Source organism: Maylandia zebra, linkage group LG20 (assembly GCF_041146795.1).
Source record: "Maylandia zebra isolate NMK-2024a linkage group LG20, Mzebra_GT3a, whole genome shotgun sequence".
Classification (NCBI taxonomy): Eukaryota; Metazoa; Chordata; class Actinopteri; order Cichliformes; family Cichlidae; genus Maylandia; species Maylandia zebra.
Genome location: NC_135186.1, coordinates 31,195,983 through 31,222,411, shown reverse-complemented (window position 1 = coordinate 31,222,411; position 26,429 = coordinate 31,195,983). Strand labels below are relative to the sequence as shown.

At 39.1% G+C, this 26,429-nt stretch overlaps 1 protein-coding gene across 1 annotated transcript in view; it reads left to right on the top strand.

Moving 5' to 3' along the window:
• syt6a (synaptotagmin VIa) overlaps nucleotides 1-25,194 on the top strand; it is an 88,499-nt gene extending 63,305 nt beyond the window's left edge. Inside the window, exons 3-7 of the mRNA XM_004560454.5 lie at nucleotides 1,979-2,537; nucleotides 11,356-11,476; nucleotides 12,392-12,563; nucleotides 15,730-15,880; nucleotides 18,656-25,194. Of these exons, the coding sequence (XP_004560511.3) occupies nucleotides 1,979-2,537; nucleotides 11,356-11,476; nucleotides 12,392-12,563; nucleotides 15,730-15,880; nucleotides 18,656-18,727 (1,075 nt within the window). The 3' untranslated portion in view covers nucleotides 18,728-25,194. The remainder of the gene's footprint in view (nucleotides 1-1,978; nucleotides 2,538-11,355; nucleotides 11,477-12,391; nucleotides 12,564-15,729; nucleotides 15,881-18,655) is intronic.
• The last annotated feature ends 1,235 nt before the right edge of the window (nucleotides 25,195-26,429 follow it).

Here is a 26,429-nt window from a genome sequence, read left to right as displayed (position 1 = left end):
TAGTATTGTATGGCCTATTCATGCAAAAAGACAATTATTCACATTGAGAAAGGCTTTTTTTTTTTTTTTTTTTTTTTAAAGGGTCGTTTTACCTCGTTGCTAGGTGGTTGCTAGGCATGCATAATTTTGCTTTCGTGGATATGGATATAAATTAAATTTTATTGTCATGAAATTAAAGTTATAAGATGCTTTCATCGGATGTTATAGGTACATAAATGCTAAAACCAAGTAACTTTTGCCAGTTGATGGGAGATTACTAGGGAACGTACTGACATCAATATATCTGATGTAGATAAGAACCCTCGGGTTACTATAGGCAAAGTAGGTAAAACCCGGGATAAACTTTTCTCATCTTCTAGGTAAACAATTGAAACGATCACCAGTGACAACATAGGATACCAGTGATTGACATGTGGCCTGTTACTAAATACATTAGAGGGTTACCTAGGCAACTGAAACGAGCAGCTGTCAAACTGATGCTTGACAAGTGAATTTCTTCCAGTGTTCATGTAGCTTTCAGGTCAACTTAATGCCAACTCCTGATGGTTTAGGAGGGGTTGGCAGACAAAGAAACCAATAAAAAGACAGACAGGATAATTTTTAAAGGATAAGAATTTATGTTCACACCACTGGGGCTCACTGAGCTGTCACAGTACATTTAACTTTAACTTTTTACACTTCCTGTTCAAATTTTCCCATCAGGTGTCAGGGATAGGGATAGCTCCATACAACAGAAATACAGGCCTACTTACTGTAGAAATACAGGTCACATCCTTTTTTTTAAGGCAAGAATGAACTTTGATCGACTGCCACTATAGCAGAAGACATAACGTGATACATTTGGTTGTATTGTGCCAACACTAGTTTAGTTCAGAGTCAGATGCCGAACACTCATAGACATCACATTAAAAAGCACGGAGTCTTGTCATTTTTTAAACCTGCATGTTAGTCGGATAGTGTTCACTTTGGGTAGCTCAGAATCTGAAATAAATGCCGTGACATGGTGAGACTGTAACCTTTGAAATTAAGAAAACCAAGGAAATGTCAGAGAAACCATATTCACGTGAAAGACCTTTTCATATGTGCTTGTCCTAGAGAAGGCAAAATTTTAAACTAAAATATTTTTAGTATAAAATATTTAATATTTAATTAACCGTGCCACCGTGCTGCCCTAATATTAATAGGGCAGCACGGTGGCACGGTGGTTAGCACTGTTGCCGCACAGCAAGAAGGTCCTGAGTTCAATTCCACCATCAGGCCGGGGTCTTTCTGTGTGGAGTTTGCATGTTCTCCCCGTGTTTGCGTGGGTTCTCTCCGGGTACTCCGGCTTCCTCCCACGGTCCAAAGACATGCAGCTTGTGGGGATAGGTTAATTGGATAATCCAAATTGCCACTAGGTGTGAATGTGCGAGTGAATGTGAGTGTGAATGGTTGTCTGTCCCTGTGTGTTAGCCCTGCGACAGACTGGCGACCTGTCCAGGGTGTACCCTGCCTCTCGCCCTATGACAGCTGGGATAGGCTCCAGCGCCCCCCGCGACCCTGAAAAGGATAAGCGGAAGCGAATGGATGGATGGATGGATATTTAATATTCTAAACCTGATTTCATAGTTTTAATATCTAAACCTAACTAAACAAAAAAAAAGAGATAGTAATGTCAAAAACAAAAGTAATATGAAATTGTTAAAAAAGCAGTCCTGCAAATGACTAATTACTGTTATTTTTGTCTTCTGGTTGGAGGTGTTGTCACTTTACTATCTGCAGTCCCATCTTCCTTCAGTGTATTTTTGCAGGCTGCCATTTTTCATTACATTGTGAGATGTTAAACTGGTTATTTTTGTATTAACTTACAGGAAGACTTTCCTCACCAAATGTCAGTCTGTGACTAGTTGAAAATGAGAATATGTTATCATTTCACCACAGCTCAAACTACAGCTATTCCTTCCCACTTGTATTATTTTTCTCTTTTCTGTCCTTGTAGGCACAACTCATTCAAAAGACACCTGCCTAGGCAGATGCAGGTAGGCAGTCTAGACCTAGGAAATGACTACATGGTGGACAAGGATGAAAAGCCCACTAGCATCGGACGTATCCAGCCAGAGCTCTACCAACAGAAGGTCCCAGAATCAGAGGACTCATCCAACGACAGCAGCAAAAACTGTGGCAAGATTAACTTCTCCCTCAAGTATGACTATGAAAATGAGTCTCTCCTTGTCAACATCCTCAAGGCAGTAGACCTGCCAGCCAAGGACTTATGTGGCACATCTGACCCTTATGTGAAGGTCTACCTGCTGCCCGACCGCAAGAAGTTCCAGACTCGCGTCCACCGGAAGACACTCAACCCCACATTCAGTGAGAGCTTCCAGTTTCCTGTGCCTTATGATGAGCTGGCCGCTAGAAAGCTCCATATGAGTGTTTTTGACTTTGATCGATTTTCACGGCATGATATGATTGGTGAGGTGGTGATGGAAAACTTGTTTGAGACGTCAGACCTCTCCAGGGAGACAAACATATGGATGGACATCCAGTATGCCACCAGTGTAAGAATCTATTGACTTTTTAAACTTTTCTATTAGAGTCTAAGTCAAATGAGTAATAAGTAAATGAAAGTGATGTGATATTAAAGAGTCTGACAGAGAGATACACATCCTTTAGTTTATTTAAACATTCACTGCCCACTTCATTTGATAAACTTGCTCAGTTGCTTATCAATGCAAATATCTAATCAGTCAATAACAAGTCAGCAAATTAATACATTTATGAATACAGACAAAGGAAGATGACCAAGTTAAAAATGAGCATTAAAACTTGGAAGAAAGATGAGTTTTTAATGTGGTTGTTGGTGCCAGACAGGCTGACTGTTTCACAAAGAATTCAGGCAACTGGTGGTGCAGTGGTATGGGCAATATTTTGGGCTGCTTAGCACCAACTGAGGATTATTTAAATGCTACAGCCTACCTGAGTATCCATTTGGACATGGACATGAAAACCATGATGACAATGTAGGACATACAGGGAGTGCAGAGTTATTAGGCAAGTTGTATTTTTGAGGAATAATGTTATTATTGAACAACAACCATGTTCCCAATGAACCCAAAAAACTCATTAATATCAAAGCTGAATGTTTTTGGAAGTAGTTTTTAGTTTGTTTTTAGTTTTAGCTATTTTAGGGGGATATCTGTGTGTGCAGGTGATTATTACTGTGCATAATTATTAGGCAACTTAACAAAAAACAAATATATACCCATTTCAATTATTTATTTTTACCAGTGAAACCAATATAACATCTCCACATTCACAAATATACATTTCTGACATTCAAAAACAAAACAAAAACAAATCAGCGACCAATATAGCCACCTTTCTTTGCAAGGACACTCAAAAGCCTGCCATCCATGGATTCTGTCAGTGTTTTGATCTGTTCACCATCAACATTGCGTGCAGCAGCAACCACAGCCTCCCAGACACTGTTCAGAGAGGTGTACTGTTTTCCCTCCTTGTAAATCTCACATTTGATGATGGACCACAGGTTCTCAATGGGGTTCAGATCAGGTGAACAAGGTGGCCATGTCATTAGTTTTTCTTCTTTTATACCCTTTCTTGCCAGCCTCGCTGTGGAGTACTTGGACGCGTGTGATGGAGCATTGTCCTGCATGAAAATCATGTTTTTCTTGAAGGATGCAGACTTCTTCCTGTACCACTGCTTGAAGAAGGTGTCTTCCAGAAACTGGCAGTAGGACTGGGAGTTGAGCTTGACTCCATCCTCAACCCGAAAAGGCCCCACAAGCTCATCTTTGATGATACCAGCCCAAACCAGTACTCCACCTCCACCTTGCTGGCGTCTGAGTCGGACTGGAGCTCTCTGCCCTTTACCAATCCAGCCACGGGCCCATCCATCTGGCCCATCAAGACTCACTCTCATTTCATCAGTCCATAAAACCTTAGAAAAACCAGTCTTGAGATATTTCTTGGCCCAGTCTTGACGTTTCAGCTTGTGTGTCTTGTTCAGTGGTGGTCGTCTTTCAGCCTTTCTTACCTTGGCCATGTCTCTGAGTATTGCACACCTTGTGCTTTTGGGCACTCCAGTGATGTTGCAGCTCTGAAATATGGCCAAACTGGTGGCAAGTGGCATCTTGGCAGCTGCACGCTTGACTTTTCTCAGTTCATGGGCAGTTATTTTGCGCCTTGGTTTTTCCACATGCTTCTTGCGACCCTGTTGACTATTTTGAATGAAACGCTTGTTGTTCAATGATCACGCTTCAGAAGCTTTGCAATTTTGAGACTGCTGCATCCCTCTGCAAGATATCTCACTATTTTTGACTTTTCTGAGCCTGTCAAGTCCTTCTTTTGACCCATTTTGCCAAAGGAAAGGACGTTGCCTAATAATTATGCACACCCGATATAGGGTGTTGATGTCATCAGACCACACCCCTTCTCATTACAGAGATGCACATCACCTAATATGCTTAATTGGTAGTTGGCTTTCAAGCCTATACAGCTTGGAGTAAGACAACATGCATGAAGAGGATGATGTGGACAAAATACTCATTTGCCTAATAATTCTGCACTCCCTGTAGTAAATGAGGGCACAGTCTATCTAGTGCAGGGGTGTCCAATTCCAGGCCTCAAGGTCCTGCAGGTTTTAGATGTGTCCTTGATCCAACACAGATGATTTAAATGGCTAAATTTCCTCCTCAACATGTTTTGAAGTTCTCCAGAGGCCTGGTAATGAACTAATCATTTGATTCAGGTGTGTTGACCCAGGGTGACATCTAAAACCTGCAGGACACCGGCTCTAGAGACCTGGAGTTGGACACTCCTGATCTAGTGGATTCTTCTTAGTAATATTTACATATATATCTCCCTTAGTTCAAATTACTGGCACTGTGGCATTTATAAAGTAAAATATAATACAACTGTGACTAAATCAAATCTTTTTTTAATTTTAAATCTTCATCACAGTTCAATCAAGATGCAAATGTAAGATTGAAAAATGATAGAATTTAAAATGAGGCGCACTACCGGCTTCTGGATGCTCATATTTCACCTCAGTGCTCCATCAAAACAAACGATCTGATTTCCTTGAGAAGCTCTCTGTATTTATGGTCATGCTCCACCATCGCTGGCAAATATGGCTCAGAATGCTTAAAACCTCACTACATTTTAGGCTAATACATAAATTAGCAGCAAGAAATCATTATTCCCCAGCAGATCCTTGAGCTTCAAAGTGAAGAATAAAAATTTATGTAAAGCCATAAAAGAATATTTTTGACTCACTGCACACTCATGCAGGCATTTTTCTATTGACTTTGTTACTTGTTGACAACATCCAGGGGCCATTTTTAGGAACAAATTGTTTGTGTTAGGTGCCTCGGACCCTTCATCATTTTATCACCTCGTCTGAGCCCTCACATCTCTCATAAGCCCCACCCCCACTCTTGTTGGACTTCTTCAGGGGTTGTTCAGTAATCTCAACATTATTGCTTAGAGGGCAGAAAAGCAAGGAGCCTTCTCCTTGGCACACAAACTTTATTGAACCACCAAATGATTTTACGACAAAATCCCTTGCTCGTATTAAATTCCAGATTGGCAACATAAAGAAGGCACAGATGGTGCAAGGATTTAGTTAAAACAGAAAACAAATACAGTATGATGTAGTGTTCGATGTGAGACTGTGTACAACACTCTGCAGCTTAATGAGCGGAAAAGACAGCAGTATTGAGCAGAGTGAGGCACAGCAACAAAAAATAACCAGCAGCTCTTCTCTCTTCACAGATCAATGAGCGATAGTCATCAATAACATCAACCCACAAGCGTGACTTTTATAAAGAATCCAGAGGAGACCAGATACTTAGTCACTTCAGACTATTTCTCATGTGTGTTCAGTGTAGCTATTCTGGGAAGGTCTTTAAAGGGCTGATAAGTAGCATTATTTATTAGCTCTGACTGGGACTGAAAGCCAAATTCGTTGTAATAAAACATCGTTATGGTAGAATATGACAAGAAAGTTGTTTAAATTATTTAGCCTCAATTCAGTTTTATTTTTATATTACCACAACACTGTGCTTTATATAGCAAAGTAATGACTGTACAATATTACAAGAGGGACTCCATTGGTCCGAGAATCCCCTGTGAGCTAGCAAATGGCAAAGGTAAGAAGGAAGTCCTCACTTTTAACAGGGAAAGCCCTGAAATAGGCTCAGAGAGAGGCAGCCACATGCCTCAACCCCTAAGAGCTGACCTTTTGGGGTTTGAGGCGAAAGAGAGAAAAGAGGAGAAATGAGAGAACAACAAGACAGCAAGTAAAAGCACAAGACTACACTCACTGGCAACTTAGGCATTTAGGCATGTAGACATATTGAAGTTCACCTGGTGGAACTTTAAATGAAACTTCAGAAGAAAAGAAAGATAATTTTATGGATTTGAATGTGGTGTGGTTGATTGCTGATCTACTGGGATTTTCCACACGGGGTCTACAGACAGTAGTTTGAGAAAGAGAAAATATCTATTGAGCAGCAGTTCTCTGATGCCAGAGGTCAGATGAGAATAGCTAGACTGTGTTGAGCTTATAGGAAGGCAAGACTAACTTAAATAACCACTTGTTAAAACCAAGGTAGGCTGAAAAACACACATCTATGCCATGGAGAATTAAGGCAGTTCTGAAGGCAAAAATCAGTGGGTCCAACTTGTAGTCCATTTTGTATTTCAGTAAAATATAGGGTCAGGTCCTGCTGTTCAGCAGAGCATCAAGAGTGATGATGCATAGTAATTATCGTCAAAGCTGCTTTTGCAGTGACCAGAATCAAGTCATTAGAGCCTCTTATTTTTTTGTTTGGGTTTCTGGCAAAGTGTGAATTACCAAAATTACAGAGGGGATTGCCTAACATATGAAACGAGAAAAGACTGCCATGTAACCCATTTATTTCAACAAAGTAACTGTATTCTAATTATCACCTATTTAAGGGGTAACTGTAACGGAATACAGTTTTTGCATTTTAAATACATAACACCGGGACATGTATTCGGTGTCAGACATGTTTGCATTGCTAAAAAAATTCATTTGGTTTAATCTAGAGGTGGAGCTGAAGGAGGCTGAGCATGATGAACATGGGCATGCACCCTGACTTGTTGTGAATTCTTCAGACAATTCGCATTGCATTTTCCCAGTTTGTGGTTAATAGTTCTCACTGTGGTTTGCTGGTGTCCCACAGCCTTAGAAGTAGCCTTATAAGCCTTTCCTGACTGATAGATGTCAGATACTTTGTTTCTCTGCTGCTTCTTTGGATGATGTGTAGCTTTTTGAGATCTTTAAGACTACATCACTTTGTCAGACAGATTCTATTCAAGTCATTACTTGATTCAATAGATCTGCTAGCAATCAGGCTTGGGTGCAGCTAGTGAAACTCGACTCAGCTTTTTTTTTTTATGTGGTTAATCACTAAAAACTGGATTTTCTATTTACTCGGGTTATCTTTGTCTAATATTAAAACATATTTGATAATCTGAAGCATTTAAGTGTCACAAATGTGCAAATAAATAAGAAAACACTCAATACCTTTTAACAGTTCTGTACCTAGAAGCTCAATCTGATATTTTTGTACCAGGGAGCTGGCGTGTTGAGTCTGACTGAAGTGGATATTTGGTTTCTGATATGCTCATCTGGGTGATCTATAAAAGTTGAGTTCTCCATTACACGTGTCAAAACAACTTTAACCGAGTGCTCTAGTTTAACATCTTATCATTTGCCAATTAGCACCAAGTCTCAGAGTGCAGTCTCATAGACCAAAGCACTGACCGAAAATGAAAAGTTCAGTAATCACCGGGATCATTCTAGGCCTTCAAATCAGTGGTGATTTCCCTTCTTTTCATCCGGCCATCATGAGGCTTTTCGCTTTGAGCAAAACATCTAAACAGTTTTTTGATTGATCGCATGAAAAAAAACTTTAAGGCTATCCATCCAATTGTTCTTTAGAGAATTTAATGTGCACTAAAGAGACACTTGGACTTAAAGTGCCAAAACACGCCTGAGAAATTATTAATGCAGTGCAGATGTTACTGACTGGCACCAAAACAGCCTGCATTTCTACAAGAACAATCAAAGTGTCACTTTATGCTTTTACAACGTCTGACACTTCTGCTGTGCTCTCACATTATGGCTCAACCTTCACACCCTTCAAACAAAATCCCTCACATCGGCAGCGCAGAAAGCCAAATCTCAGCTGTATGTCTGAGGAGACGTTAAGACTGCAGCGCTCAGACAGACGTGTTGGGATTTGCCAATCAGTGCTGTTCTCACTGAGCTCATTCAGGGTGATTAGGGGTCTGTTTAACCTTAATACTCTTTTGGCTAATAACTCACATTGGACAGATAACAGGACACTCATTCTTCTTGAGACTATTAGCTCAGCAGGGACTCAACGCAGGACTGTCAGCTGTGCTTAGAAAGTTTTCGACTATGAGAGCTCTTATTGGTGCAAACCTGTTTTTAAGACTGATTCACACTTTGATTGCGTGTGTAATTGGGTTACATTTCATTGGAACCCTAATATGTGAATTGGATGTACTCTGTTTTAATTTATTGCCATTGGCAATGATCTGGAAACATCTAAATTCTGACAGCGGTGAAAGATTCAATTCTCTTTGGCAAAGTAAATACTCGTCTTCTGTTGCCGTTGATACCAGACAACAACAACTCTGATGATGGATGTCTATGGAGGGGAATGATGGTGATCAGGTCACAAATATGATCCAAAACGTAAACTATACATTCATTAAAAACATACAGATGCATGAGACGTTGCTACTTCCTACATCAGTGCAAGAGTAAGATCGTCTGTGGCTGCTCCTCCAAATATGGTCGCATGTGTCTGTAACTTCATTTAGCTGTTTATCTTGTTGTCACATTTTGGGACTCTTTGCAACATATTTAGCCTGTTACCACATGTATTAAATAGGTGGCTTCTAACAATACTTTTGCGATGGGGCGTGGTCTGAGGCGTGGCTGAGAGGGTGGCGGACACTCCTGGACGGCATCCGCAATCACGCCTCGCCGGCTTTAAAGTCTATATTGGGGCTTGAGTTTGTGTTGTTGTTCATGTGTGTGTTTGGTTGCGAGCTGAAAAGCTGCAGCCGTGTTTGTAACAGCAACCATAAATAAAAGAAGTATGCTGAAAAGCATGGAAACTTTGTCGGGTCTGTCGTGCCCAATCCTGGGTTTTGGCACCACTGTAATAAATCCACGACAGACCCGACCAAGTTTCTATGTCCAGGTGCGTCCGCCTCCCTTGCAGCCACGCTGCAGACCACGCCCCACCATAACTTTATTTAAAGATATAACACATTTTTGGGCCAGCTTGAAAGAAAGGCACATGCAAAATGTAAAAGTGAGATCAGAGGTCAAATGTGACCATACACCAGTATCTTTTTCTAAATAGGCAGTAACATTTTAAGCATTGTTTCAAAGATGAAGGAGATTTTTTTAGGAAATCGTATTTGACATTTAGGAAGAGGTCAAAGGTCCAAGGTAATGTTATATATCATCCTCTATGCCTATATGTCGTCAATACAAACAACGGCATATAGGCATATATGCCTATATGCCTATATATGCATATATAGGCATATATGCCTTAATTAAAGCATAATTATGCTTTAATTATAAATTATGCTTTATAATTAGCTGAAACTGATGAAATGTTGTGGTGCACTTAGAGAAGACTGACGAAGAGAACAAGAAAGGAGTTCAAACACAAGTCTTGATTTTAAATATTTCTTTTTGATATATTTAAGGTCCATTGAAGCAAACAAAAAAAAAACATTTGCAAAAAGTGCAAACATTTCAGTCTGTGTTGTGCTTTCCTCAGTGTAAAATGAGCCATGCACCATTAGTCACCCCATATGTGGCTCACTCTACGGGTGACATTGTTAATAACTTGGGCTTTGATTGGACACAGATGAATCCAACTACCAGCTGGTAAGGTCATACCAAACACATTAGAGTAATATAATTCTGAAACATTAGCACTTTCTGGTGCACATAATAAAACACTGGAAATGAGATCTACATGTACAGATAAACAGAAAGCGGGTCAAATCTAATCTGTTTAACTAATTTTATAGAAAAATGCACTTGACTCTCAAATTAATTTGTCTCCTTGTGAACCTGTGGCATTGCCTCAATGTTGGGTGGAGTCCCACTCTTTACTCCAAAAATAAAAGAGTCAAGAATCTCTTTGCACATGTCAGATACAGTAAATATGTACTGGATTTTTCTATAATTGTACAGATGTAAACATTTCAAAATGATGAACGTCGTGCAAGTCGTGCAAAATACAGAAGACATGTTTTCTGCTTTCTGGGTTTTCATTCACTGAATAATTCACAACTGTTTTTCTCATAATCGTTTGCAAATGCAAAGTCAGAAACTGATCAAAGGCTTTTTGAAGTTCCACTAACATCTCCTTTAGAGATGTCTGGCCTTAAACTTAATGCAGGGTGGACCCTTTTGGCCTTGAATAACTGCTTGAGTAGTGTAAAATGTATGCAGAAGAATATAGAACCATGGCAAGCGATTAAATATTGACACGGATTGCAATTAGACTTCAAGGTGGCTGTAGAGTCTAAGTAAGCTCTTTTATAATGTAACAATCAATTAAGAAATGTATAGTATTATGTATCTGTCTAGAAATTATTAGCTTCTTCCATCATGCAAATTAATCTTTAAGGTTCCTTGCTAGTGCTTACAGTTCCCTTTTGGGCAGTGCCGTCTTTGTTTCAAATCCAACTGCAGTTTCATATCCTCACATCTCTCTGCTACCTCAGTCTAACAAAGAAATCTCATCTTAAAGACAGAGGAACTCTAAAGAAAATGCAGGCAACCCTCCAAACTGCAGTGTACTTTATGATAAAAGTATATGCTGCATTAAACCTGAAATGGATGGTGCAGAGATTCAAGAACAGAAGCACAATGCAGCTGCTTTTTGGTACCAATAAGGGGAAATATTGCATTATTTTGCATCAAATTGACTCTTTAATGCATCTTTGTGTGTAATCTGTGCTCTAAATAGATAGCTAGTCTCAGCTGTGAGACTAATCGGGGCATCAGATATCTTCAGAATCTTCAGAACAGATAACCCAGTAGTGCATTATGCAGTCCTAGCTTCACTCAGTCTAAGTGCTGTAGTGGTTACAAAGAGCCGACTTTAAACAAAATATAAGCATTGATCCCAGAAACAAACCTTCAGTAAGAGACATAATGTACATCACTTCTCCCTGAATCGAAGCACCGGGCTGAATGTCAACGTGAAACTAAAAGAGATTCTTTTTTTTTCATCTGTGCTCGTGTTTGTTTTCCCGCAGGAAAGTGTCGACCTTGGAGAGATCATGTTTTCACTATGCTACCTGCCCACTGCAGGCAGACTCACACTTACTGTCATCAAGTGCAGGAACCTAAAGGCCATGGACATCACTGGATACTCAGGTGTGTTGTGTTGTGCCTGCACTTTCAGCTGCACTGACTCAAAATGAATGGTGCTCCTTTGAGAATCCAATTGTGAGCATGTCAAATTAAATAAACAAAGGAAAGCTCTCTCCCTAATGCTGCGTTCTGTTTATATCAGCAAATATTAATAAGCAGCACTTGCAATATTAAGACAATGTCAGCAAATAGTTTCAGGCGGTGTGTTTATTTTAATGTCCCGCTGTTCCACTTTTTCTATTAAACATTTTCCCTATGAAACGTGACATTTATTACACGTTAAATGCCAGGCTTTAGGTGTAATTCGGAGTGAAAGAGGTAATTTTCTTCCAGTTTTAAATGACATTTAAATTTTTTTTATGTTATTCACAATTTTAATCCTTGGAGTTTTCGTGGATTTAGCTGACTGCCATTATCTCGATTTACTGAACCGTGCCTTTAAGTATATCGGGCTGTATGCTCTGGCTTTTTTAAGGTGGCTTACATCTGATTAGTGTAGTATAATAACTCATGCAAAGTGATTTATTACTAACAGATGAAAATTGAAATCAGCATTCAGGAGACTCTCTCAGTCATGCTTTTTAGCAGTTTTCTATGGCCTCTCCTTGTCTTTGGTTAGATAAGACATTCACTCATCTACGTTTATGCACATTACTGATTCCTGGTTCCCCCAGTGTTGCTTTCATGTTAACACTATTAACACTGTATTCATTGGACTTCTTTGAAGATGTTTTGGCAGTCAAAGTAACCACAGAAGCTTTGTTGTTTTTAAAATTTGCCAGAGGCTTTCGTGATAATTGCTGCTCTGGCTGCTCCTGAAAGAGACGTACAACTTGGAAGTTGTCCAAACGTAATGATATTCAACTATAAAGACACATTTTCTGCCCTTGTTTATCCTGTTTTCCTCTCACCTATCAGATCCCTACGTGAAAGTGTCGCTCATCTGTGATGGGAGACGTTTGAAAAAGAAGAAGACGAGCATTAAAAAGAACACCCTGAATCCCACCTACAACGAGGCCATCATCTTTGACATCCCACCGGACAGTATGGACCACGTCAGCCTGCACATCTCCGTCATGGACTATGATTTGTACGTATATACTTGAGTTGCTCATTCAGTAATAGTGAAAAAATGTTTCGGCTTTTTGTCTGATACATTTTTATCCATTTGCCTTTTCATTGAACATATGAAGCTCCCACAGCAGTCATGATCAGACTGACCAGATACCAAGAAAACTAAATGTGAGGAAAACAGTGTTTGTGTGGGAGATGTTTGCAATGCTGGGAGGCAGTCTAAAATTTCTTGAAAATAAAAAAAATGAAATAAATGCACATGTAACCAGATTTCTATTTAACAAATAAAGGCCAAATAACTGATTTCACAAAGTAAATTTTCCAAGTCTCTTGCTAGGTAAATGCAAGAAGGATAAAGGGTATAAAGTCCTGTATTGTCTTTTATTTCAGTGTTATTTTAGCAGCTGTTCTGTCAGCTGGGTTTCAGTGGGGATGCATCCATAGATCGTCAAACCATATCCAACAATTTAAGTAATTTCTTAGCCGGTTGTGACACACATACACTGTGTCACTTCATGCCCTATTTTCACTTGTGTGAAATTTAATATACGTAATAAAAACCCTTTCCTGACTTCTTCACACGCACTCAGTAAAAGTAATACTTTAGAAAAGTTCACATCCTGCAGAGTATCTATTTGCTGGCACATATAAACTACAGTTTATATGTTATTTAGTTTTGTTAAAAAAAAAAAAATACTAATTTATATATTACTTGTACACCTCAGAATTGGTTCAGTTTGCATATTTCTAGGCAGCCTCAGACCACAAAAGCACAACATTGTCATTAGTGCCACAACTGACTGAAGCGGACTAGTGATGGGATTTCCGGCTCTTTTTAGAGAACCGGCTCTTTCGGCTTGGCTCACTAAAAAGAGCCGGCTCTTTCAGCTCCGAACCGGCTCTTCAGGTTGTTTTGTTGCTTTAATTAATTTATTATTAACAATAATATAAAATTATACACAAAAGGAATTACTAATGTAATAAAAAAGTTGTTTTATTTATATATGTTTATATATACTTCTGAGTTTTTACGTGCTTTGGGGTTTGTACGTGTTTTGGAGTTTGTACGTCCTTTGTCTCTAGGGGCCACCGTAAATATACTTTTATTTATTCACTCCACATAAAATTTTTAAATAAATCATATAATACAAAAACTAACTATTCACAGTTCAACTTTTAACTATTTAAATTTTCAGCTTTTTCCTTTTAAATTTAAAGTTTAACAACACAAAACACTACAAACCACAACACAATTAAATATAAATTAAAATATGAAAACAAAAAGAACATGCACATTCTCTGTCATATGGACCTGCATGAATAAACTTTCGGAATCCTTTATCATCCGCAACTGAAAATAGTTGTGGATGATTACTATACCTTTCTAATGTGACGTTGATGTCCCTCGCTCTGTTCCTGTGCTACTGCGAGTGTAACTACTGCCCCTCCCCCCTCTTCCCAGCGCAAAGCACAAGGCTCGCGTGCGGAGTGAAGCGAAAAAAAGTGTGAGAGAGAGGGTGTGAGAAAGAAAAAAAAAAAACAACCCACAGCTCGCGATAAGGAGCCGGCTCGCCTCGTTCACTTCGGCTCTAAGAGCCATTTCGTTCACTAAAGCTGACTACAGTCATGGTTGATGCTGGCATACATGTCTGTGTCATATGTTGCTGTGTGACAGGCAGACTGTGGATCCAAATGCAGGAGGCAGATAACAAACCTTGACTCAAAAAACAGCTTTATTGCTGTAACTCGTGCAAAATGCAAAATAAGAAAAATTTAGACTAGGCAGGAACCAAGAACATATGGAACTGGCATTATGGAAACAATACAGACCACACAGGGCACGTAACCTCAGGGAGAATGCGACAAAGAACGACGGGAGACTCAGACAACAAATACACACCAGGTAATGAGGGGAGAGGAAACAGGTGGGAGACACAGTGGGAACAAATCTGGGATAACGAGATAAGGCAAGTAGGACAAAATACAGAACAGGAGCAGGAAATAAATAATACAGAAACACAGGCACAAACCTACAGAAGACAGAAAGACAAACAAACACGGAGATGTGACTGACTGAGGAGACAAAACTAACTACAAAAACAGGTATGACTGACATAGTAATGTAGGTCTTTATGGATTCATAACACATCCAGACACCTCTTTTGCCAACATCATTCCCATAATGTCTGCTACTGAATATGCCTGACATGAGCTGGGTTAATGAGGTCATCCGAAGCTGCCACAACCAATGACCATTGCACAGCTGCAGGCTTCAATCATCTAGAAATGGAGAGCATTTCCTCACCAACAGATCTTAATACTCACATCTATGTACAGACAGGAGGAAGGAGGCCTCATATGAGATGTCTCCTATCTTCTTCTTTGTTCTGCTCTCCTTTTAAGAATCGCCACAGCAGACCATCTGTCTCCATCTCACCATATCACATGATCTTCTGTCACATGGACGTTCTGCATATCCTGCCTCACTACATTCATGAGTCTTCTGCCCGGCAGCTCCTCCTTCAACATCCTTTGTCCAGTATATCCACTATACAGGACAACTTTGCCCAGCCTCCAAATTAGTCTCCACCTGACGTGTTTCTCTTATAAACTGATTTATAATCCTACACCTACTGGTCCAGTAGAGCTGAAGATGCTTTTAGTGTTGTATACACGTTATAGTCCTGGTGTATAAAGTCTATTTAAAACACAAACTTTCTTTTTGACTGGAATAATCACATAATCATTTCATTTGAAGTAGGAGACATTTTTTATGGGGAAAATCCCCCAAATATATATATGTATATAGATCATATTTTATCTTTCTTATTAGCAGAGCAGTACCAGGATTAGAGGTGCGACCCCAAGTGCTTTCTTTACAGTCTGCTATTATGCAAGGAGAAAATCCAGTGCTGTTAATAATCTCGGGGATTATGTGTTTCCTCCATTTACACTTCACATTGTTAGGAGAGCAGAGATCAGCTCTGAAGCGAGTCAGTTCTTCTGCCACAGAGCGGATCAGCTGCAGATCCACCGCGTCAATTGGCGGGACAACCACACTCAGATTTGTGTCTCCTCTGATTACAAAATGGGCGTCTTACAGTTATAAACAATGTGATGTATGAGATGTCACCTCAAGTTAAATCAGACGTATTCATACCAGTATGCGTGTGTCCCTACAGGGTAGGTCATAATGAGATCATTGGTGTGATGAGGGTCGGATGCAGTGCTGAGGGACTTGGCAGGGACCACTGGAACGAAATGCTGGCCTATCCGCGGAAGCCCATTGCACACTGGCACCCCCTGCTGGAGCCCAAGAAATCTGAGAAGGAGGTAAGTTTGAGGATGGATTATTCTGTACGTGTTTATGATTTTGGATGAGGAATCAGGGTGCTTAGCTGGTAATTCTCAGCCTACTTAAGGAACATTGCTATAGGGAAGAGGATTCAAACTGTGAAGGGCTCTGAAGGAGAGACTTGAAGAAAGATGCTGCTTGAGGTTTGAGTCACAGGTCCACGGAGCGCTTTGCAAATTAACTTTAAAGTTAGTTGTTTGTCTAATTTGGCTCATTCATCAATACACTTTGGAGCAGCCACTGGAAAACTGCTTATTGAGGTAATTAAGTGTACTCTTTATGAGAATATTGATATCTCTAAAAACCAAAGCAAAATCCATAAACATCAAAAAACATGATTGTTGTAAAACCTGGACTTCCTGGACCTGGAACTCTTCTTGACCAATCGATTAGTGCAATGATAGCTGTCGGCACATGCATTAGCATCGCACAAACAACAAATAATAATAGATAAATTGGCTTAGCACAATCAGCAAGAAAGACGTTGACAAATAGAAGTTAAGAAGCGACTAAAAAGCAGCACAGTTTTACTTTTTATGTGTACCTTACAAGTAGGAAGTCAAAACTTAGAATTATGCTACATGTGTACCAAAGATTATAATGACATAGAAAATATTTGCTTGGTTTCTTTAAAATATTCTATATTATTGTTACTTTTTAAAAGTTTCCTGTTTTTTTCAAATGGGGCCTATTATCCTAAAACTGTAGCTCCATATTTTCATTCTCAGACTGAAAGTAATCCCTATGTTTCTTATACCGGACTTTGGTGAAGCCTGTCAGTTGTTCCACTGTCTCTAATGAGCTTCTCTTTAAGCCAAGCTTCTTCCGATTGGCTGATCCTCAATAATAGAATTTTGAAATTGTACTTGGGTTGGTCTCCTATGATCAAACTGGCTCACATTAGTACATTACAGAAATCCCTTCCTCCTGACATCATACGGAGCCAAGTGTAGAAAAAAATGAAACTGAGCTTTTAGAACAGCTTACTTACATAAAGGCTTTATTCAAAAGTTAACCTTTGCCTTTCCCCTTTGTATATACACTTACCAGCCACTTCATTGGGTACACCTGCTCAACAGCTCATTAGCACAAATACCTAATCGCTCAATCACATCAGAACAACTTATTTAGACATATAGACATGGTCAAGAGGACCTGCTGAAGCTAAAAGTGAGCATCAAAATGGGGATAAAGGGTGATTTAAGTGACATTGAAAATGGTATGATGGTGCCAGACTGGTTGGTCTGAGCATTTCACAAACTGCTGATCTACTGGCATTTTTCCCTCACAACCATCTGTAGAGTTTATAGAGAATGCTCAGAAAAAGAGAAAACATCCAGTGAGCGGTAATTCTCTGGGCAGAAATGCCTTGTTTATGCCAGAGGTCAGAGCTGCCTGGCCAAACTGCTTTAAGCTGAGAGGAAGGCAACAGTAACTCAAATAACATTTCTACTAAAGCTTTCCCACCAGGCTTGTGCTGGTTCTTAATCTAGAGCAAACTCTGTATTTCATCCACTCCTGGCAGCTAAGAATAGGAAAGTGAGGCTGCAGTTTATGCAGGCTCACCAAAATTGGATAAGAAAATTCGGGAAAATGTTGCTTGCTCTCATGAGTCTCGATTTCTGTTGCAAAATTCAGATGGTAGGATCAGAATTTGATGTAAACAGCAACCTGCATTGTATCAACAGTTCAGGCTACTGCTGGTGGTGTAATAGAGTGGGGAGATGTTCTTGGCACATTTTGGGGCTCCAAGTAACAGATTATATTTTTTTAAACCTGACAGCTAACTTAAGTATTGCTGCTGACCATGTCTATGCCCCTATGACCACAGTTTACCCATCTTCTGATGGTTACTTACGTAGGATAACGCACCATGCTTAAATCATCTCAATTTGGTTTCTTGAGCGTAATGATGAGTCAAATGGCCTCCACAGTCATGGGAGATTCCCATGAAGAATGTGACACCAACAAAGTGTATTAAGCAACTGTGTCGTGCTATCATTTTAACATGGATCAAAATCTCTGAAGGTTTCCATGACCTATTTGTAGGTGATGGAAGGCAAAAGGATATCCAACCCAGTACTAGAAAGGTGTACCTAATCAATTGGCTGATGAGAATATAAGAAAAAGAACCAAGGAAACACATACCACGTCCACTTTCAATGCAAATGCAGCTACAAAGCAATTATCAATCAGAATACACATGAAGCAAATTTAAAAACCATGGTAACTTTAGGAAGTAGTGAGAGCATTGCTGAACCCATGGCAACAAATTCAGTCTTTAATTCTGCGTTATAGAAATTGCCGTTCCAAAACTTGATGGATATTTAAAGCAAATTTCATTATACACAAGCCAGCACTAAAGATAACAACTGTGGCTTTCTTTATTTCTATTATAATTGCAGCCAAATCATAAGGCTTTTTACAGCTAGATGTGACTCTATTACATTTTGCATCATTAAAGAAAGTTTTCTGGAAAATAGCTCCAAGAAAATGAAAATAAAAGAAAGTTCTGCGGAATAAGGTGTAGGTGATTAGGGAGCTTTCTTTGTTTTGAATTCAACATTTTAAGGCACAGAAGAAGAAACAATGATGAGATTTTGTATGTTTAGTGCTGAGGTTTCATGCTACTTTTTTGTCACTTACTGAATGTTCTGACACACTGATTTGACACCTTTGTTTGGCCGATATTGAAAGTGAGCAAAGCGACATATGTGCCATAAATCACTGCCTTGTGTCTGTGTGCCCTGTAGTGGAAGGCGAGGACAGCCAGCTTTGACAGCCAGGGCTCCTGCCCTTCACCCAGGCCCCCAGCCAGTCCCTGAGCAGAGCCACCTGTGACCCAGCAGCCCAGAAGGGGGTTTCCGTCCTCCTGCTAAACCACTTCCTGTCTGTCTGATTGAGGAGAAATACAACCCCAGCGTGTGTCCCTCTCCCACTTTCTCCCTCTGTTTCTCCCTTCCTCGAGTCTAGTCCCAGAGCACTCCCAAGAACTGATCTCGGACTACTGTCCATCAGTTAGTTGTGTAAAACCAACTCTGTTTTCGGGTAAAAATTTAGGGTCCTCAATTTCAAACGTGGGTGTTTTGATGGCCCGAAGTCATTTGGCGGACATGCAGTCTGCAGATACTGAGCCGTCTGAGCTGAGACGAGCTGATTCTGGTGTCCTCACAGGAGACTTTTTAAACACTGAAGATTCAACATTGCACTGCAGAGACGTTTGATGAAAAAAAAAAGAAAAAAGCTCAGTGGGATATCACTCCTTGAAAGCAGTGGAGGTTTCACAGAGGGAAGCTGAGGACATGGCCTCAGCAGAAAAGGAGAAGACCTTAAGAGATCTGAAGCTTTTTCAAAACTCTACAGCTGTATAAGAATAAATGATGCTGAGTGTAGCATTTTGGAAATATTAGATATAAAACCACTCCACCATTCGTTATTGTTTGTGATGCTCCAGCTGAGTTTGCTGTACTTCCAGTTTCATCACTAACAGAAGCAATTATCAGAACTCCATCTTACTGAAGAGAGGCTGAATCAGACTGAAACTAATATATTGTCAGCCTGACAAACTGCAGCTTTGGTGTGTTTTCAAAAGCAGACATTTCACATGACAAAGAAGAAAAGCTGCAAGATTATTGGGCTTCACAGCAGAGCAAATTGGCTGCATTGCAGATTTTTTTCGGGTCTTTGTCCATTTTCAGCGTAAGAGGTAGGAGGTTAAATTACCACACAAAGGCACAGCCAGATTTTAAAAGACAAAATATTATTTTGACACACAAACGTTTTCACAGAGGGAGCTGCAAAGGTTTCTGTAAACAGTGAAAATGCGAGCACACTTTACACACCCTTACCTCTTTCTCTGTTTGATGTTGCAATCTCACCCTCTTATCCAGGTGAAAACTCCCACCAACGCTCATGTTTTCTTTCAGAGAAAAACACCTTTCAGAAACACTTTTGTCACATATTGTGTTTTTTTATGTTATTTTTTTCATCTGATTTTGGTGGATGTGTATAGCTTTATGTACAGGCATCTGCTGGTTACCATATGTATGTTTTATCTAAACAGAAAAAAACAGAAGAGAAATATAATGATAAGGCTAGATTTAAAAAATGACTTTCATTTATGTAGCCTTGTTGGTGGTAAGGATTTAAAATATTAAATGAAAAAAACAACTTTCTTGATGTTTATGCTGTCTAATTATACTGCTGGATTCACTTACAGGGATAAATTAGGCTGGATCTGTAATATGTGGCATTTGGAGGATATTTGATGTGAGAAAATGTTTGATCTGTATCAGTATTATTAATTTGATTGGTCCCTGGTAATTATTGGCTCTCTTTACAGTAACTCAAGTTTTAGTTGGATAAAAGATGATGGATGCAGTCTGCGTATCTATGGAATATACACCTTTGATATGTTTGATACAACTGCCTTTTACTCCAGACATCATACCGAGTTACAGTTTTGAACGGATCGTTGCATTGCTTTATCGTACTGACTTTACAGACTAGCAGCTGCAATGCTGCACAAGTGACGATGATGCAATTTCAGTCAAGCTCCCTCATAACCCTTACATACAATGGATACTAAATTTGTGTAAGTTTAATTAAGCACTTACTTGAACAAGTTATGAACTCGGGTTTTTTTTATATCCAATTATGTTAAGCTCATAGACTGTATATAAAAGATGTCTGCAGCCAACGTGATATGACCCTTTGGTTAATAAAGTCCTGTTGTGAAGCTTTAAGCTGCCCATTTTTACCATTACCATGTTGGTGTTTTGGAGCCCTATGTGTTGAGAGAGGGGTGGATGATGCTGAGAAACCGAGGAACACTCCACTCTCATAGGGACTCATCGGTAGTGTTGGGTGTACCATGTTCCAAAGTAACACATTATATAATATTATTATATATTAGTATAGCATTTTTCAATATCACAGTAATTTAACATATTCGTGTACTACATTCAGTACTTACATTACAGTTACAATTTTGTCATTACTTACATTCCAAAGCGTCACTTTTTCTTTAGAATTAAAAAAACAAAAACAAATCAAACATGGCCTTTTAAATGTATATTTACACAACAATCAGATGATTTGGAATGATGATCTCAGAATGGTCTACACCATTTAAGGAGTGGAACTTTGGATATTCCTTTTATTTTTATTGCACGAAAGAACAAGAGCGCAATGGCAAAGTGCAAACTACATCTACAATAGAAACAGCCACATTGTACTGCTCACACAGCATTGGCTCTTTGCAGGCATCTGCACAGATAGCATGCTAATGCAAAAGCTAGCAAAGAAAGCACATTGTAGGTTCTGTGTTTGTAGGTGACACTAAAAGGCAGATCTGATATGTTTGTCCTCAGTGAGACAGGGATTTGTGTCAGTTTGTGCATTATAGCTTTGGGTTTATATAGTTAGCTGATTATTAAAGGAAAACACAAAATTAATTTAGCAAGTGTAACCAGTTAATTTCCCGAATGAGTAATTATGTAATGTACTACATTACTTATGAGGAAAGTAATGAGAAATGTGTGATGTATTACTTTGGAGTAATGACCCAAATACTGCTCATCAATCATAGCCTAGGCCAACATAAAGCACATTCTACTTTATTGTTTTAAATGCTAGTGGCAAATTTGACAAGAGGTTTACTGAGACTCATTGAGCAGAAGGGTTTTTCTTCCTGTAGACTTGCAACCTGATGAGTCAGCCTCTACTATTTATTGGAAGAAAACTTGCTTAAGGCACTTTCCATATTGGCTTCACTTTTCAAACAAGGAGGCTATGTTCATCTTTTATTTACAGTCTATTGTTTAATCCCCCAAACGTTAACTGATTTCTGTGACTTTTTTAGTTTTCTCACAAGTACTTAAACAATGTCAGGAGACCAAATCAGGAAATTACCTAAGCTGTCCTTTCTCATATGGATCACACAATATGACATAATCTGAAGTTCTGTCACTCCCAGAAATGATACCTTTTGGTTTTAACAAAGACTAGACAGATCATGCAGGAGACATTACAACCATTCAGAAGCCGTGAAACTTCTGGACTGTTAGCTGCATCACTCCCAAATTAGCACAATCAATTATCATACAGACTTTGTACTGAGGAGCTGACAGGTTAAAGATCATCTAATGCAACAAATATTTGAGCTTTTACAGATTCTCCATCATATAATAGTTAGAAAAAGTCAGCACCCAGAACTTTCAGTGCATTTGTAAAAACACCTAAGATTAATAGTATGCTGCAGCAGGCAGGTTTTTATTTATTTATTTATGTATTTTTTATTCAGGGCAGATAGCAAAATGAAGCACAAATTGCAGTATCACATAAAATGAATACAAGCCATTTCATAGTTCCTAGCTGGTTGCCGGCATGGCCTTGACTGCTCTCTTATGATCAAGTTTGACACTTATTAAGATGAAAAGCAGTTTTTTAACTGAAAATATTTCGTCATGGACCTTTACGCCGAGGCCACTGAGATTCCAAGGTCAAGGTCCCCGAAATTCAACTTTATACAAGATGTTTTGTACATGCACGTATGATATCAATTTGAAGCTCCTAGGTCATGTGATTCTTGAGTTATCGCATAAGCAGACTTAGATGTCCACACCACCTGCCCACCAGGTGTGGTGACGACAAAACTCCATCAGCCTTTTACAGCAGAGAAGGATGGGTCGGGCGTGTCCTTCCTGGCCCACCATGTCCCAGAATTCATAGTGTGGCCCAGCCAATTCCAGTTTTCAACAATGGCGGTCGCTACTAAGTTTTAATATTACTCTTATTAATCTTTCTGGGTCACAAAATAAACTTTTAAGATATTTTCAGGCGAGAATGTGGGCGTGTAAACTCTGCTTGGTTTATCAAGATATCACACATCTGCAAAAGTGCGCCGACATTTTCGGAGGCGTCTGTTACCCACCAGCTCGATAGCTAGCTAGCTAGATAACAGCAAACTCCCTGCACATCATTTTCAAACCCCCCGCGGTCTTTCGCTACTCAGGTTAAACATTATATATGTGTCGCTTAGATAACTTTAAAATGTTATTGTTTGGCTTTTTTTACTGTTTTATTTGTTCGTGAGTAAATCAGTTTGGCTGAGATTAAAGTTATAGTTTTCACACAGCTGAATAAACGTCAAACGGAAAACTGATTAAACAGACGTGTGAATGATCGAGAATTTACGTCAGTGTCCTGTTATATTTTAGATAGAAAGGAGCAGACGGCCAAGTTTATTAAACTCCACCGAGACAGCTGGTGACGCAAAACTGAAGGCTGGACTGTTCAATTTCACAGCCGCTCACTTCCGGTCTACCCGGCCTAAGGAGGACCCGGTCCACGTAGACCGTCAGGAGGATGCAGCCTATGAATTTGGACCCCCCACAATGTACTTTTTTTTTTTTTAATAGGCCAATCTCTCCTTCAAGGTTACTTTGTGGTGAACCTCCGGACTGCTCTCATTGAGGATGTATTTTTAGTCTACCACTTGTGCATCTGCTTTTTAACGTGGACCTCAATCACACAGAAACTCCTTTATCATACTAACCTGACTTTCATGTTATTTTACCTCTGGTTATGAGCGCTAGCTATCCAGCAAAAAATCCAGTGAAAAATAGTCACCTATTTTACTGTTTTTTTCTGGCAACTATATTCTTATTTTTTATTACTACAAGTTACCCTTGTTAATAAAGATATTCTGTGGTTTTCTGCCTACCTGCTGCATGCTCATACACAACTCTTTGTAAACAAAACAAAATTTAACTAAAGCTATGCTAATATTGTATAATTAGGGATTTTTTGTTTTCGCTTTGTAACCAGAATAAACATTTATTTCATAATTTTCTGGAGTTAAAATCAGGACATTTAGCCCAGACATGATAATATGCAGAGTAAATGTTAAGCAGCGAGGCTGACAGACAACATTTAAAGATTATATTTGGTAGGGCTTGTACAGATAAAAAAATTTTCTGACATGAGGACCATTTATTAAATAGTAATTTTGTGTTATAACATCAGCCTACAGCAAATTTAATCTAATATTTAACAATGTTCTTGGCAATGGCACTCAACCGTCTAGACATCTCTGGCAAAGGAATACTTAAACTGCAGGCTGCTGTACAATGAACATGCTGTTTATCACAGAGTCTGTGAAAATGTCATTGAAAAGTTGGGTCCAGATATCAAGACATGAGCAGATGGATTCAGCAGACCGAGTAGGGCCTGTTTTAGTAATTTCCTTCATGGGAAGTTTACCCAGAGAGAGCAGTTTAATACTGCTGTATTTCCGTAAGAGGCTGGGATGACAAAGCGGGGGCAGCTGATGGGTGGACAGGTCAGTATCTATAGAGCAGTGGCATTTCTCTAATTGGCACTTGTTACCATGAGAGTGAGTCAGTGCATTATTGTTTGTGCTTGGTGTAATCCATCATAGCATCAACACCCCTTTCACAGATGTTTGAAATTTGCTCTCATCCACGCAGTTTTCAATGGTGAAATTCCTCTGTAGACTAACACCAATATTCATCGATTTCTAATATCTTATTTAAATGTAAAATCTGAAACATGTGTTGAAATATTATAATGTAGTTTCTGTTCTTTTATAAAACGTACTTTATGATGGTCTAACAATGTGGTGTGTTTTCATAGTAGATAAAATCTGTTAAATCAATTGCCTCAGTTTATGGACTGTTTAAAGACCTTCCTTCTTTGCCTAATATTGTAATGTTTCTTGATATGATCTCATATCCCTTCCAACTGTTATGATAGCACTGAATTTCCAATTTTTTATCGGGCATTTTGTATATGTAATAATAGAAATGTTTGAGAAAATGTTAGTTCAGACAAATGTCTATTATGGGTTCCTTTTAGAATTTAGATCATTATGGAGATTCAAACGCTGAGTGAACCATTGTGTAAAAAACTGAAATGGCATAGAGTATTTCCACCGCCTTCTTTGTGTCTTAACAAGTCTGAAAATCCACATCAGAAAATTGCTTGTTGTTTTTTTCTCCCATGGGGCATGATGTGTTATCAGTTCTGTGACATGATTTTCTTTTCTTTGATTAAAAGACTTCTGCAAAATAGGCTCTGTGCTGAGAATTTTCTGGCAAACACACCATATAATGACAACACAGCCAGCGGCTTAACAAGCAGGACTGAGCACGGAGGAAATGGGATTCCGACTGAATCTAATGGTCGAATTAAATGAGGGGTGGACACACACACACAGCACACAGCAGTTAGGACTTGACAGGCTCTAATAAACTGAATGGCATTTTCATAGTTTTGTTTGTTTTGTGTCATTTTTTATTTAAGATACTAGCTAAGCTCTGTATATATTGTATTTCCTTTATGTGGATTTGGAAGACTGTTATCCATGTTGCATTGCAGGAATAATGAGCCTTCAGTTATTGATTCTACTGGATTCGTGTTCGTGAGAGTGTAAAAACTGAGTTATAAGGGGTCAATATGATCAGCTTTTCACCAAGTAGTGGGAAGGTGACCTCAAGAAAAGGCCTCCAATAATGCTCACTAGCATGTTTGGCTACTTCATTGATTTTTCTTTTGTTATAAAGGAAGTGTTCTGCTTATTAACACTCCACATTGCAACAGTTGAGCACGTATTATTCAAGAATCCACAATAGCATTTTTCTAAGAGCAGAAACAGAGCAGAGAAATAATAACCTCTTCACGCTACACTAACTGAATTTGTTATTGCGAGTTTGTTACGGGCCACTTCTTCAGATCACCCTCAGAGGTGTTCTCTAGCATTTTCGTGAGAACTGTTACTGATAGTTCTACTTAGCTGATGCCAGAAGTCTAAAAACATAAGCATATTAGTTTATCATTGTTACTTAAAGTGTGTTTCAGTAGTGGCTGCATGGTGCAGTGGTTTACACATTTACTTCAAAAGCAAAAGATCTTTGGTTTGATCCCAGGAGACCTTTGGGGAATGTGTCGTGTGTAATTTGACATCTGCCAAAACAAATAACCAGAATGACCTGCTTAAAAAATGGGACATACTAAAGGTAGCTTGATTTAAAACGCACTGATCTGGAGGACTGAAGATTCATGCATACATGTTGTTTCAGCACGTGACATCTGGGGTGCATCTTTGCTCACATGATCATCGTAGCAACAACTACCAAACACTCACAGCTCACCTAACTGAGCTTCCACTATCAGTTAGCATGAGCAAACCCTTTTTGAGTAAAATAGGGTGATTGCAAGATGCAATAATCAACTTCCCCTTTATTGAGATGTTAAACTGTATAAGCAATTATCCCACTCTCTGGATAATTACATAATGGGTTTTGATTGGCTGCTGGCAGCACTGGGGCGTTTAAAGAAAAACGATGTTTGATTAGCTGGCGCTTGAATTCGTCTTAACTAAGCACATAAAATGGTTCAGTTCGACATCAGCATTAGATTGTATTTCTGAACATCAGACAGATTATAACACTACTGCCTGTCTTAAACTTTTTATTTCTATTTTGGGTGTAAGTCAAAATTACC